The 14,970-nt window shown below is 56.7% G+C and overlaps 1 protein-coding gene across 1 annotated transcript in view; it reads left to right on the top strand.

Moving 5' to 3' along the window:
• Nucleotides 1-14,970, top strand: part of AHDC1 (AT-hook DNA binding motif containing 1) — a 64,137-nt gene that overhangs the window by 46,586 nt on the left and 2,581 nt on the right. Inside the window, 4 exon segments of the mRNA XM_036914910.2 lie at nucleotides 1,812-1,923; nucleotides 2,071-2,108; nucleotides 2,480-3,849; nucleotides 3,851-7,382. Coding sequence (XP_036770805.2) covers nucleotides 2,554-3,849; nucleotides 3,851-7,339 — 4,785 coding nt within the window. The 5' untranslated portion in view covers nucleotides 1,812-1,923; nucleotides 2,071-2,108; nucleotides 2,480-2,553 and the 3' untranslated portion in view covers nucleotides 7,340-7,382.

Raw genomic sequence — 14,970 nt, 5'->3', positions numbered from 1 at the left:
CCACAGGGAGCTGATTAAAAATACAGATTCCCAGATGTCCCTTCAGATCTATGAGTCAGACTCTGTTGGACTAGGACCTGGGTATCTGGAATGCTATACAGCTCCCCCAGGCCTAGGGTTTGGAAGCCAATGGGTTAGATGATTTTAAGGCTCCTTCCAGCCTTAAATTAGACCAGAGCTCTGGAGGGGTACTTTCAGGAGCTGCTGAAGGAGAATTGCAGGAGCTGGGAGTAGAAGGAGGCTTTGGACTTAGGGCAGAATTAGGAATCCTGTCATTTAACAGCAATGTGACTTAAGGCAAGTTACACAGCTGTTCTGAGCCTGTTTCCTCTGTAGCACAGGGATAATAAACCAGACCTCCTGGGTTGCTTTGAAGATTCAGTGGGTCACGTATGTGAAGGTGCTTGTATATCACTCCCACCCACAAATAACTGCCCACCAAAGGGGAGTGGGGGGTGTCCCTTTCTGTACCATCCTGTCCCCAAGTCAGTTCTGCAGTTTCCCTCTCTGGTGACAGCATAGGCAGTATGGCAGCTGGTGAGAGTCTGTATGTGTCCATGGTAGGTGGTGCCTGGGGATCAGTTCAGGGCCAAACACAAGGAGTGATCAGGGTCAGTCTTGAGACCCTTACAGTGATCAGGACCCACTCAACTCCCTACTCCCCACGATCCCAGCTCTCAGGGATCAGCCATTGCCCTGAATCCCCAGGCTCCCTTGGGCGTCAGACATGCCTGGATCGAAATCCCAGCTCTGCCCTGACTGGCTCAGGGAGTCAGTCGGTAAATATTTATGTAGCATCCATAGCCCAGGCCCTGGGGTCAGGGGATAGTGGTAAACAAGACAGATACAGTCCCTGTCCCTGATGACCCCACACTCCAGGGGGAGATGCATGGAACAGCCACTTATACAAGTAATTGATTGAAGTTGTGATAAATGCTACAAAGGTGAAATAGAGAGGGCTCTGAGAGTATGTAAGGGGCCAAACTGAGGCCAGAGGTGAGATGTGGGGAGCAGAGGGGGCCTTTCTATAAAGGTGGAAGAGGGGACAGAGAATGTCTATTTCTACATTTTTATCTCCCTCCCTCTTGGCCACATCCTTCTTGGGTCCCACTTTTGGGTCTGGAGAGGAATGAGAGAGCCTTGCAGTAAAAGGAAGTGCTGGTAGCTCTGTGTGCTTCATCTACCCATTCATTACAAATAATCAATGTTTTTTTAATCATCCTTGTGAGCCATGTAGAGACCAGGGCATTGAGAGACACACACAGAAGTGAACAGGACAGAACCCTTGCCTCCATGGTGCCTACCACCTTCCAGTGGATAGTGTCCTCCTCTGTAAAAATGCAGATGCTAATCCTGTTGATCTCAGTTTTGCAGGGGGCTTAGATGAGATAATGCAAATAAAGTGCTTGACCTGGTGTTTAGCAACAGACAAAGTGTCCCCAAAGTATGAGCTTTCGTTGTTGTTGACTCCCTGGTAGGACTGTTAAACCTCTGACCTCAGGCACTCTTCGCTCTTTCTTTGTGGCTCTTATCCCACTAATGACTATAAATCACTTAGGATTATCTGATCAGTGTTTGTCCACCCAGTCCTTATGCAAAGTAGGCACTCCATAAATAATAAGTATATGAATGAATGATGTTACTTCATCTCTGAGTCTCCATTTCCTCATCTGCAAAATGGGGCATTAATAGCCCCAACCTTGCAGGATTGGTATGAAGAATTAAGTGAAACGATGCCTGGACAGCTTCCAGCCCAGTGCCTGGCGCGCAGTAGGTGCTCACTAAACCTGAGCTGCGATGGTCCTTTCCAGGCGCTGTCCACACCCCGAGGCCTGGACTCAGGCCGAAGTTGCTCTACAGCACCCCCAGCTGACAGCCAGCAACTGGCAGAGCCCCCAGGCACGGGGGCCCTCTCTCTCCCAGGTCAGCAGGGTGTGTGCACTGGAGGGAATACCCAGGGAGCTGGGTGGTGGTATGTGGAGGAGATGGGGCCAGCGGGCAGGTGGGCAGTGGTTGGGCTGTGGCCACCAGACCACTCAGATCTCCTGTTGCCTATCTTGTTGTCCACAGGGATCTCCAGTGTGACAGCCCAGGCGGCAGAGCCGAGGGTGAGTGGCCAGAATTCTCCTGAAGCCCTGGGGATGGGGACAAGATAGGAAAGGCTGTGTTCTTGTTAGGACTCCTGTCCCTCTGGCAGCGGTCTGGCCCTCTCCAGTTGGTCTGGAGTGGTTACCCCACCCTGCTGACAGGCTTCCCTCTCCAAGGCAGGTGTCCTGTTCTCCCTGAGCCCGTAGTCAAGGTCTAGAAGGGGGTGAGCTGTCACTAAGTGGAACCGGGGCCCATGAGAGGTTCATGGTACATATGGTGGTTTGGGAAAGGCTGGGGATTGGGCTTGGGAAGGGCACTTAGATGAGGGCTGCAGGGACTGATGAGGACTGGGGTATTGAGTGAAGGACCTCCTGCCTATCCTGCTCAGCAGGTCCTGGTCCCGGCTTCTCGCACCCTCATGTCAGCCCCGGCCCCGCCCGGTGGCCCTCGGAGGACAAGGTCAGGATGCGTGTGAAGCCCCAGGGCCTGGTGGTGACTTCCAGTGCCGTGTGCAGCTCTCCTGACTACCTCCGGGAGCCCAAGTACTACCCCGGTGGCCCCCCCACCCCACGGCCCTTGCTTCCCACCCGGCCCCCCGCCAGCCCACCTGACAAGGCCTTCGCCCACACCTTCTCTGAGAACCCACGCCCACCCCCACGCCGGGACCCCAGCACCCGGCGCCCACCAGTCCTTGCCAAGGGGGACGACCCACTGCCCCCAAGGGCAGCCCGTCCCGTCTCACAGGCCCGCTGCCCTACACCTGTGGGAGACAGCAGCAGCTCCCGACGCCGCTGGGACAACGGGCGGGTGAACCTGCGTCCAGTGGTGCAGCTGATTGACATCATGAAGGACCTGACGCGGCTCTCCCAGGACCTGCAGCACAGCGGTGTGCACCTAGACTGCGGTGGGCTGCGGCTAAGCCGCCCGCCTGCACCTCCCCCTGGTGACCTTCAGTACAGCTTCTTCTCCTCACCCAGCCTGGCCAACAGCATCCGCAGCCCTGAGGAGCGGGCTACCCCCCATGCCAAGTCTGAGCGGCCCAGCCACCCCCTCTATGAGCCTGAGCCTGAGCCTAGGGACAGTCCCCAGCCTGGCCAAGGCCGTAGTCCAGGAGCCACAGCAGCAGCCACTGGTCTGCCCCCGGAGCCTGAAGCAGATGGTCCTGATTACTCAGAACTCGCTGATGCTGACATCCTTAGTGAGCTGGCCTCCCTTACTTGCCCTGAGGCCCAACTGCTGGAGGCCCAGGCCCTTGAGCCACCATCACCTGAGCCAGAGCCTCAGCTCCTGGACCCCCAGCCCCGCTTCCTGGACCCACAGGTGTTAGAGCCACTTGGGGAAGCTTTGGAGCTGCCACCCCTGCAACCTCTTGCTGACCCTCTGGGGTTGCCAAGCCTGTCTCTACAGGCCCTAGATACCTTGCCCGACTCCCTGGAGTCACAGTTGCTTGACCCTCAGGCACTTGACTCCTTGCCCAAGTTGCTTGATGTGCCCAGCCGCCGTCTGGAGCCCCAGCAGCCCCTGGGACCCTGCCCACTCGCTGAGTCCTTGCGCCTGGACTTGTGCTCACCCCATGGCGCCCCTGGGCCTGAGGGTCACCCCAAGTATGCCCTGCGGCGCACTGATAGGCCAAAGATCCTGTGTCGCCGGCGAAAAGCCGGACGAGGGCGTAAGGCAGACGCTGGACCTGAGGGCCGCCTGCTGCCCCTGCCTATGCCCACAGGGCTGGTGGCTGCCCTGGCCGAGCCCCCCCCCCCCACTGCCTCCACCACCTCCTGCCCTTCCAGGCCCAGCTCCAGAGCTGGAGCCAGAATCTTCCCAGACCCCTGTGGGTCCTACTCGCAAAGGCAAGTGCCGAGGTGTGCGACGCATGGTGGTGAAGATGGCCAAGATCCCTGTATCACTGGGGCGACGGAACAAAACCACATACAAGGTGTCATCCTTGAGCAGCAGCCTGAGTGTGGAAGGCAAGGAGCTAGGCCTCCGCGTATCAGCAGAGCCCACCCCGCTGCTAAAGATGAAGAATAACGGACGGAACGTAGTGGTGGTCTTCCCACCCGGCGAGATGCCCATTATTCTCAAGCGCAAGCGTGGCCGCCCTCCTAAAAACCTGCTGCTGGGTCCCAGCAAGCCCAAGGAGCCAGCAGTGGTGACGGCCGAAGCAGCCACCGTGGCGGCAGCCACCATGGCCATGCCGGAGGTGAAAAAACGGCGGCGGCGGAAGCAGAAGCTGGCATCCCCCCAGCCATCCTACGCAGCAGATGCCAACGACAGCAAGGCCGAGTACTCGGATGTCCTCGCCAGGCTGGCCTTCCTGAACCGCCAGAGCCAGTGTGCCGGGCGTTGCTCGCCACCCCGCTGCTGGACACCCAGTGAGCCCGAGTCAGTGCACCAGGCACCCGACACCCAGAGTATCTCTCACTTCTTGCACCGCGTGCAAGGTTTCCGGCGGCGTGGGGGCAAAGCTGGTGGCTTTGGTGGCCGGGGTGGGAGCCATGCAGCCAAGGCAGCCCGGTGCTCCTTCAGTGACTTCTTTGAGGGCATTGGCAAGAAAAAGAAGGTGGTGGCAGTGGCAGCTACTGGCGTTGGGGGCCCCAGCCTCACTGAGTTGGGGCACCCACGTAAACGGGGCCGGGGGGAGGTGGATGCTGTGACTGGGAAACCCAAACGCAAGAGGCGGTCCCGGAAGAATGGGACTCTGTTCCCCGAGCAGGTGCCCAGTGGCCCTGGGTTTGGGGAGGCAGGTGCTGAGTGGGCTGGGGACAAGGGTGGTGGCTGGGCCCCTCACCATGGGCACCCAGGTGGGCAAGCTGGCCGAAACTGTGGGTTCCAAGGGACCGAGGCCCAGGCCTTTGCCTCCACTGGGATAGAGAGTGGGGCTTCAGGCCGTGGCAGCTACTACAGCACGGGCACACCTGCAGGCCAGACTGAGCTCAGCCAGGAGCGCCAAAACCTCTTCACCGGCTATTTTCGCTCACTGCTCGATTCGGATGACTCCTCCGACCTCTTGGACTTTGCCCTCTCAGCCTCTCGCCCTGAGTCCCGGAAGGCATCGGGCACCTATGCAGGGCCCCCCACCAGCACCCTGCCTGCCCAGCGGGGCCTGGCTACCTTCCCCAGCCGGGGTGCCAAGGCCAGTCCAGTGGCTGTGGGCAGCAGTGCTGCTGGGGCGGACCCCTCCTTCCAGACTGTCTTGCCTGCACGCCAGACCTTCCCACCAGGCCGGGCAGCGAGCTATGGGATAACTCCAGCCACTTCAGACTGCCGGGCAGCTGAAACCTTCCCAAAGCTGGCTCCCCCGCCCTCTGCCGTGGCCCGCTCACCTACCACCCACCCTCCCGCCAGCACCTACCCACCCCAGTACAGTGGCTATGGGGCTGGACAAAGTGTTTTTGCCCCAGCTAAGCCCTTTACAGGCCAGGACTGTGCCAGCAGCAAGGACTGCAGCTTTGCCTATGGCAGTGGCAGCAGCCTGCCTGCCTCTCCCAGCAGCGCCCACAGTGCCGGCTATGCACCCCCGCCTACTGGTGGCCCCTGCCTGCCACCCAGCAAGGCCGCCTTCTTCAACAGCTCTGAGGGGGGCCCCTTCTCTGGTTCAGCCCCCACACCCCTGCGCTGTGACAGCCGGGCCAGCACTGTCTCACCTGGTGGCTACATGGTGCCCAAGGGCACCACAGCCTCCGCCCCCTCTGCCGCCTCTTCCTCCTCCTCCTCCTTCCAGCCCTCGCCTGAGAACTGTCGGCAGTTTGCAGGGGCTTCTCAGTGGCCTTTCCGGCAGGGCTATGGAGGCCTGGACTGGGCCTCAGAGGCCTTCAGTCAGCTCTACAATCCTGGTTTTGACTGCCACGTCAGTGAGCCCAACGTGATCCTGGACATCTCCAACTACACCCCGCAGAAGGTGAAGCAGCAGACCACCGTGTCCGAGACCTTCTCTGAGTCGTCCTCCGACAGCACCCAGTTCAGTCAGCCAGTTGGCGGCGGTTTTCGGCGTGCCAACAGCGAAGCCTCAAGCAGTGAGGGCCAGTCAAGCCTGTCCAGCCTGGAGAAACTGATGATGGACTGGAACGAGGCCTCATCTGCCCCCGGCTACAACTGGAACCAGAGTGTCCTCTTCCAGAGCAGCTCCAAGCCGGGCCGTGGACGGCGGAAGAAGGTGGACCTATTTGAGGCCTCACATCTGGGCTTCCCACCGTCTGCCTCAGCCACTGCCTCAGGCTACCCATCCAAACGGAGCACTGGGCCCCGACAGCCACGGGGTGGACGGGGCGGCGGGGCCTGCTCAGCCAAGAAGGAGCGGGGTGGCGCCGCAGCCAAAGCCAAGTTCATTCCCAAGCCACAGCCAGTCAACCCGCTGTTCCAGGACAGCTCAGACCTCGGCCTGGATTACTACAGTGGGGACAGCAGCATGTCACCATTGCCCTCGCAGTCAAGGGCCTTTGGCGTGGGTGAGCGAGACCCCTGTGACTTCATGGGACCCTACTCCATGAACCCGTCCACTCCCTCTGACGGCACCTTTGGCCAAGGCTTCCACTGTGACTCGCCCAGCCTGGGTGCCCCTGAGCTGGACGGAAAGCATTTCCCACCACTGGCCCACCCACCCACGGTGTTTGATGCTGGCCTGCAGAAGGCATACTCACCTACCTGCTCACCCACACTGGGCTTCAAGGAAGAGCTGCGGCCGCCACCCACAAAACTGGCTGCCTGTGAGCCCCTCAAGCACGGGCTCCAAGGGGCCAGCCTGGGCCATGCGGCTGCAGCCCAGGCCCACCTAAGCTGCCGGGACCTGCCCCTGGGCCAGCCCCACTATGATTCCCCCAGCTGCAAGGGCACAGCTTATTGGTACCCACCAGGCTCAGCTGCCCGTAGCCCACCCTATGAAGGCAAGGTGGGTACCGGGCTGCTGGCTGACTTCCTGGGCAGGACGGAGGCTGCGTGCCTCGGTGCCCCACACCTGGCTAGCCCACCAGCCACGCCCAAGGCCGACAAGGAGCCACTGGAGATGGCCCGGCCACCTGGCCCACCCCGTGGCCCTGCTGCAGTTGCTGCTGGCTATGGCTGCCCACTCCTCAGTGACTTGACCCTGTCCCCTGTGCCGAGGGACTCGCTGCTGCCCCTGCAAGATACTGCCTACAGGTATCCAGGCTTTATGCCGCAGGCGCATCCTGGCCTGGGTGGGGGCCCCAAGAGCGGCTTCCTGGGACCCATGGCAGAACCTCACCCTGAGGACACATTCACCGTCACCTCCCTGTAGTGCCAACTGAAGTGCCGACTGGACCTCGAGGTTTTGTTCCTGGGTGAGTTTGGGTATGTGGGTGCAGTGGGCAGAGGCCTGGAGGGTGGGGGGATAAAAAGACCTTAGAGCTTAGGCAAGGGGCAACGGTATGGTGGTGAGAAGAAAGGGTTTATGGACATGATGGGGCCCTGACAACAGGAACTTGGGGTTTGGGAAGGAGTCTGGGATTGGGATTGAGGGACGGTCTCAGGGAGCAGCTTGGGTGGGGAGTTGGGCTGGGGGCTTGGACATTCCGGGGACCTTGTTATTGAGGTGGTTGGAGGATCATAGACTGGATGGGGCCATCTGGTTTGGTTCATCAAGCATTTCTTTCCCTCATTCAGGCTCAGGCCCAACCTGAGTCTCAGGAAACACTTAACAACCCTTGCAAGGGAGTGCATTTACATTGCCTTGGGTGAGAAAAGTGAAGAGAGAAGCAGGTTGGATTATCTGCCAGGGCGCATCCAGGGTGGTGACCCTGCCAGGCTCCCTCACTTCCCTAGGAAGCTTTATTTAGTCCAGGATGCAATGTGGCAAGGGCCAGGCTGAGGGTTGTGGCCTCTGTCTTGGTCACACAATCTTTGAGGAGTTTAGAAAATGGCCTGAAGTATCCCTTACTGGTCTCCCATGGTACCCCAGAGGCTCTTTGCCAATATCTTTGACCTGAGGTAGGCCCAGAGTGGTCAGGGGCATGTGGGCTAGTGATCCCGGAAGTGGCGAAGGGACACTGGGCTTCCACAGTGCCTGGGCACCTGCAGCCAGTGTGTCTCCAGAACGTATCCTTCCTAGAAAAAGCCAGTTCCTTTCCAGAAGCCAAATGCTTTTTTCCACGAGATCAGTTAAATATTGCTAGATACTTAGATACTCTTTTTATCAGGCACTGTGTGCTCATTAGTTAGAGTCACAGTTTTAGTATTCTTAAGACTTTTTGTTTAAGAAAAGGGAAATAAAAGAGGGGAAATGCCCCCAAAATGGTAAAAGGAGAACGGGGTTAGAGGAATCCTTTTCTGGATGAACGACTTGCTCCAAAAATACAGCCACAGCTGACCCACTAGGTCCACCTTTGGACAACAGACCCGTCACAAATTGACTCAGATGTGATGGGTGGCCATGGAGTGGACTGGGGGCCTGTCTGAGCCCTGGCCCCTCCCTTCTGCTGCCACTGTACCTCCTGGGAGTATCTCTTTCTGAAGAAGGAATAGCAGGGCTCTTGGAAAGCCCCATTCCAGCTCCGGGGAGGCCGTTAAAGGCCAGGGTAACTCAGGGTCCTGAGGTCATGTTAGTGGAAACTTACTACCCTTCTCTGCCTGACCCCAGGTCCCTTAGTGCCTGAAGGTGGAAAAGGCAGCACAGGAAGCCTGAGGAAGGACCATTCCCCAGGCTGTGGACTCGCTACCTACCCTTCACCAAGCCCCTGCCACCGCCATCCTGTCCCTGCCCTGGGCCTCTGTTTCCCCATCTTCTCAAGGAATTTGATAATCTCATAGACTTTTGCAACTCTGCATAGTATAGACAATGGACCAAACTTTTTTTTGGCAGCATATTTTTCCTCGTAATGAAGCCAGGCCAAGATTAAAATGGCCTTCCATTCCCCATGCATCTCCCTGCAAGCAGCAGGGCTGCAGATCTGAAGCAGGCCAGGGAGAAGCTGCTTAGGGTTTAAAATGTCAAACTCTTGATCCTTCTTACTGGAGGGGAGATGTCTCACATATAATCCAGAATATGAAATAATCTGAAAACCATTCCTCCTGGGTTCTGGGAGGGGGTGGCAGTGGTGGAAATAAATGAGTGTGGGGGCTGGGTGTTTGAGCAGGTCACAGCTCAGTGAGATACATAATGGAGCCACCCAGTGAGGCCTGCATGCAGGAGGAACTGGGATGCCATCCAGCCCAACATTCTGGCCCCGCTTCCCACACAGAGCTGGGAGTTGACAGCACTATCTTCAAGCTGATGCATGCAGTTGTTCTAGAGACATCTGTCCACCCACTCTCTGAGTGGGCATTGGGGATACCACAGTGAACACCACAAATGAGGTCCTGGTCCTCAGGGGGCTTCTAGTTTACAGGGAAAGAAACAATAAGCAGGATGACACAAAGCATTTGATAATTATTGCTCGAAGAAGGACCATAAGAGGAAACGCTAGGAACCACGAGAGCCTGCGTCAGGCTGACCAGACCCTGAAGCGGAGGCTTGAAGGGTGAGGGCATGTCAGCTAGACAGGGAGTGAAAACAGCATTCTAGGCAGAGGGAATAGCAGTGGGTAAAGCCCCTGAGGCAGGAGGGGTTCAGCTTTGAGGAGCTGACAGGAAGACTGTAACGGAGTGAGGAGGCCAGACAAGGCAGGGCTAGATCGTGCAGGCAGGGCATTGGAAGGAAGTTGAACTTTATTCCAAGACAAGTGGGGAACCATCGAAGAGTCCTCAGCTGCAATGCCCCCCACCACCAGAACAATTGTTGAAGGAGGGAGACTTGCACATTCACCAGCAGGCAGTGAGCACTTCTGATGCTGGACCCTGGTGAAGCAGTAGTTCAGCTCAGCCTCACATCTTGAGCTGCTCTGTGCCCATCCCAGTGCCAGACCCAGACCCAGAGGAGACAAAGCAGACGTGGCCCCTGTCCTTGGACTTCAGTATCCACCCCAGGAAGCTAAAACAAGTACAGTCCACAAAACCTGAAAGCACCTGGTGGAAAGTGGCAGGTGCCTGGAGGCAGGGAGAAACAAAGCTTATGTACCGGGATGTAGGCATTGGGGTCAGAAGTCATCTCTCTGTACCTCTGGTAAGAAAAGGGACACATATTTGTTCTGGGCCCTTTGTGCAACATTGCCTCACTGACCTTTCACAGCAGCCTGGGAGGTGGGGTGCCCTGCCCCGCCCCCAATCAGGGAGTTGAGGAAGCAGGTGCAGCTATGAACCTGGCCCAGGAGATCCACAGTTAGTAAATGGTGTAGTCAGGACTCAAACCCAGTACTGCCCTCCACAGAGCTTGAGCATTCTGCCATGCTGCTCCCTCGGCACCCCATGCCATTGGTTCCCTATCCACAAAATGACAGATTGGCTGGGTGCTCCCTACAACTGTTTCTGGGTCTGACATTTTAAATGGATTTTGAGGTTCTGTGGAAAAAGCTGCATTGAGCTCAACCTTGAAGAATAAGTGAGATTTGGAGACTAGGGGAGGGGCATTCCAGGCAGAGGGAACTGTGGGCAAGGGCAGGTCACATCCCCATGTGAATTCAAAGAGGAAAGCTCAGAGGAGCCAGAGTGGGGAATGTAGGACCCAAGTGGTCTGAGAGCTGAGCTGAAGCACAGAAAGGGAAAGGGGTGTGGGGCAGGCAGTCGTCTTCTTCAGTCCCTTAGATGGAAAGCAGAGCCAGACAGACTGGCTCCACATTGGGTCTTGTGGCTGAAGATGGGCCCTACCAGACCGCGGGGACAGGGGTGGAGGGTGGGAAGGGCCCCCCAAGGTGTTCGGGAAACTCAGGTCCCCCCTCCTTCCTGTTCCCTCCCAGGCCTGGTCAAGAGAAATGTCACAGGTCCTCCAGGGTTACACCAGCTGGGGCCTGACCAGAGCAGGAAACAGTTTCCCAGGCCGCCGTCCAGCCAGGGTCAGCAAGCATGCCCGGACCTGAGCCAGGCCCAGGCTGCTTTGGGCTTTGTCTCTCCGTGTCTTGAAACCTCAAGAGGTCACTTGATCTTGCCTCTGGCTCTGAGCAGCAGGCCCCTCATGGCAGGGGTCAGCCAGTCCTGCCCTGCCTCTCCTGGGCTCCTCTTCCCACTCGCTGAGGCTGTCCTCCCTCCGGTTCTGTCTCTTGCCTCTCCCACGGCCATTTTGAGGCCAAGCCTTCTTGTTTGGAGCCCTCATTTCCTGGAAATACAATCCCTTTGTGAATGTGCCCTGATGCTCCTCCTCTCCCATCTCCCAACATCCCTGTGGACCTGGGAGAGTGGGGGTGGGGGGCTAGGGGCACGCCTGTGGGCACAGACAGTTCCATCCCTTACCAGCTGTGTGACCTGGTGAGTCACATCACCTTGCTGCATCTCTTAGGAGAACTAAATGAGGTAGCCCATGAGGCGCTGAGCCCAGTCCGTGGCACATAATAAGCATGTAATCAGTGGTTGGTAAAAGGGTGGCTAAAGGCCTCCTTAGAGACTGAATTCTGGGGGCTCTGACCCTGTCTGTGTGAGTCACCCCTTGCCTTCTTGCCCAGGACTCCACAGCCAGCCCTCCTCCACCTGCTGTCCATGCTTTTCTAACCCAGAAGGATTTTATGTGGGTCTGGGGCCTTTGATGGGGGGCCCTCGGGGATCACCCAGTTCCACCATTGAAACCCCACTGAGTGCTTTACCTTAGCAGCTGGGCTGGTTCCTCCCTGGGGTGTCCAGAGACAAGGTGAGTCACAGGCCCCGCCCCACCGGATCTGAAACCTGATGGGCAACAGGACCCAGATTCCTAAATGACCCAGGTCAGCTAGAAACCCTGTCCACCACAGGTATCCACACTAATCTTCTCTCTCAGTGCAGATAATCTAAAAATGTTTCCTTATGACTTTGTAATACTTCAAGATTTTTCCAGCTGGCAGATTTGCCATCTTTGTCATAACTTTTGCTGTCATAATGCCCTGGGTAGGGGTGTAGTCAGTTATTTCTGTGTTCAACACACAAGCATCAGCCTCCTGGCCAGGTATTGCACCTGGCACTAAGGGTAACTCTGAACAAGACAAGCACTGTCCTGCCCTCGTGGAGTTTGCAGCCTATAAACAGGTGTTCATTAAAAGCCTCCATGTGCACATCACTCTTCAGAGGAGGGACAACACTCCCTCCATAAATACCAGGGCCCACCCTCTTGAACCATGAGCAGGGCAGGCAGCAATGCTTCCTGGAGGTAAGAAGTGGGTGTTGAACAAAGTTAAGACTTCAGAAACTGGCCCTAGCTTGGCCACCTGGGTTAGTACAACCAGTCCCTGCCAGGGCAGGTCTCTGCCCCAACACCTGCCCCCCTCTCCATCCTGTCCCTGAGTCCATTGCCCTCTTGGTGGCCACAGAAATGCTTGTTCTTCAGTAGTTTGGGATGCATGGTGTCTGGAGCCCCCAAAATATTTACTGGATAAATTGATTAAAACACATTGACTCCAGTGACACCATTGCTTCACACTCTTGATTGCATCATCCACTTCTTTCTTGCCTGCAAAATAAAGGCCCACCTTCCTAGCCTGGCATTCCCAGTATTCAAGGCTTCAATCGCAGTTCTTACCCTCTTCTCACGCACCCTCCCTTTCCAGCCCTAGACTGTGGAGTCAGGAGGGAGTGAGCCAAGGGCCCTTAGCCCAGCGTGCTCTGTGCCTTTGCTCTAGCTGTCCCTGGCCTGGGCTGCCCTTTCCTTCCCACCATCCATCCCCCACCTGTCAGTTCCTATCTTTCACTCAGGCACCGCCTCCTCCAAGAGGCATTCCAGGATCCTTCCCAGACCCAATTAGTCCAGCCCTTTATGCATCCATGACAGCCCTTCCTGGGAATGTTCTCCCCATGCCATCAGCTCCTTTAGGCCAGTTACTCATCTTTCTGCCCTGTCCCCATCTCCCTCCCCAGTGTCTCATGGTACCTGGGACATTTCAGGGGTCAATATTTTTTCTTCCTTGAGTCGAAGATGAGCACGTAGACAAGGGAGAATTGAGAGAGGAAAGGTTTTGCATTGGGGAGTGGGTATGAAATGAGATGAAACCCCACTGTCCTCTAATAACCCTCCTAAAAATGGGGCAGGGGAGGGGTTTATAAATAAACCAATTCAAACTCTCAGGGCTAACTGAGCTTTGGGAATTCTCCTAGTACAACCCCCTCCCAGTCTATAGAGGGAGAGGGACTCACCCAAAGACACACAGCCACCCAGGCTGGGAAGCCCAAAATGGCAGAGCCAGGATGGGCCCTTGGGGATCACCCAGTTCCACCATTGTTGCCCTTTGCTCCACCTGAGTGGTGTGTCCAGCTGACACCTATCTGTAATGCCTATCCTCACGCTGGCATCTCCCATCAGGAGGGTAGAGAGCGTGTGGGTGTTGGGGGTGGGTGCATGGCCCTCTCCCAGGACAGGTAAGGAGTGTGAGGTTCTAGACATGGGAGATACGACAAGGTCACAAGACTGGTGGGCAACCATGGGTGTGAACCTGCTTTGGTCCCACTAGCATCCCCCCCTATGTCTAGTTGTAGGGGAGGAGGGGGAAGATTCCTGAGGAAGGAATGGCCCCGGCAGAGCTAGTTTAAGAAGTGCCTCTTGTCACTGGTGGGCACAGATTTTGAAAAACTCTGGAGTGAGAAGAGCCACACACACACATCCCCACACTGCACAGGCTGTCTGTCCCCAGTTGGAAGCTGCATCCTTCAGTGAACTCCACGTTGGTCCACCCTACCTCAGGGCATCTCCATCAGGTGTGGTCTGAGCCTCAGGGAAGCAGTATCCATCCTCTACATTTGAGGGCCTCGTGGGCCTGACTTTGCCTGAAAATGTCAGAGGGGTGGGTCAGCCTTTGGGCAGCCATGGTTTGCCTCTGAGCCCTTGTCTTTGGAGCCCAAAGATTTCTTCCTTACCTGTTCAACCCCCTTAGTTTACATAGAAACTGGAGCTCAGAAAGGGAAAGGACTTGTACTAGGTCACACAGCAAATCAGTCTCAAATTCTCACACACTTTCTTTGCCTTCTGCTCCACTGCCTTGTTGGACACTGAGATCCCTTCTGGAGGGCAGAAACTAGAAGGTGGGAGTTAGACCTTAGCTCATGGCCTGGCGGTTTTGGATGTGAATACACACACGTCTGCTGGTCCTTTGAATGCATGTGTGTGTGCTGCTTATTGGGGGAGAGCAGCTCTCTCTGGATAGCCTGGTTTTTACGTGATCCACAGCACTTAAATCCCTGCACCGCTCTCCCTCAGTGCCCCCAGTGCCAGCCCCCGCTGACAAGCAGAGACCACTGGGGCACAAGGACTCTGGAATATGGCTCTGCAGTTCATTATGGAGGTGCTTAAAGGTTAAGTCTCGGGAACAATGGCTGGTGTCCTGTGGCACCAGGAGCATGCTGGCATTGGGGATACAGAAGTACCACACACAGGTCTCTGCCCTGGAGGAGTGTGGAAGTGGAAGAGCATGACAAGTACACCAGTAGCTATGGAAACGGAGTGGTCTAAAGAGGCATCCCAGAGGTGTGCAAGACCTGAGCTGGACCTTGACACACTGGACTTAGACCGGTAGTTGCTCTGTCATTCAGTCAGCGTACATTCTTGACTGCAGCATGTGCTGGGTGCCATGCTCAGCCGTGAGATGAAGAGCCCAGTCCCTCCTGCAAGGCTGGATCAGGTGCCTGCTCTGCACAGCCCCCCTTTCCCTGCATTGTGATTGCCTGGTTTGGGGTCTGCTTTGCCTCCCTCTCTGCTCTCTGAGCCCCTCAGGAACCAAATCTCTTTTGTTCTCTGCATTGTCTCCAGGGCCCAGCACTGGGCTGCCTGGCACGTCAGCATTGGTTCTGTTTTGTGGAGAGTTGGACCTAGTGAGGTCAGGGTTCTACACTGCTGCAGCATTCTCCCTTCTCCCCTTCACAGGAACCTCTGGTTTTGATTGTCTCACCATC

This window comes from Manis pentadactyla, chromosome 4 (assembly GCF_030020395.1).
Source record: "Manis pentadactyla isolate mManPen7 chromosome 4, mManPen7.hap1, whole genome shotgun sequence".
NCBI classification, from domain to species: Eukaryota; Metazoa; Chordata; class Mammalia; order Pholidota; family Manidae; genus Manis; species Manis pentadactyla.
This window is presented reverse-complemented; position numbering and strand designations above follow the sequence as displayed.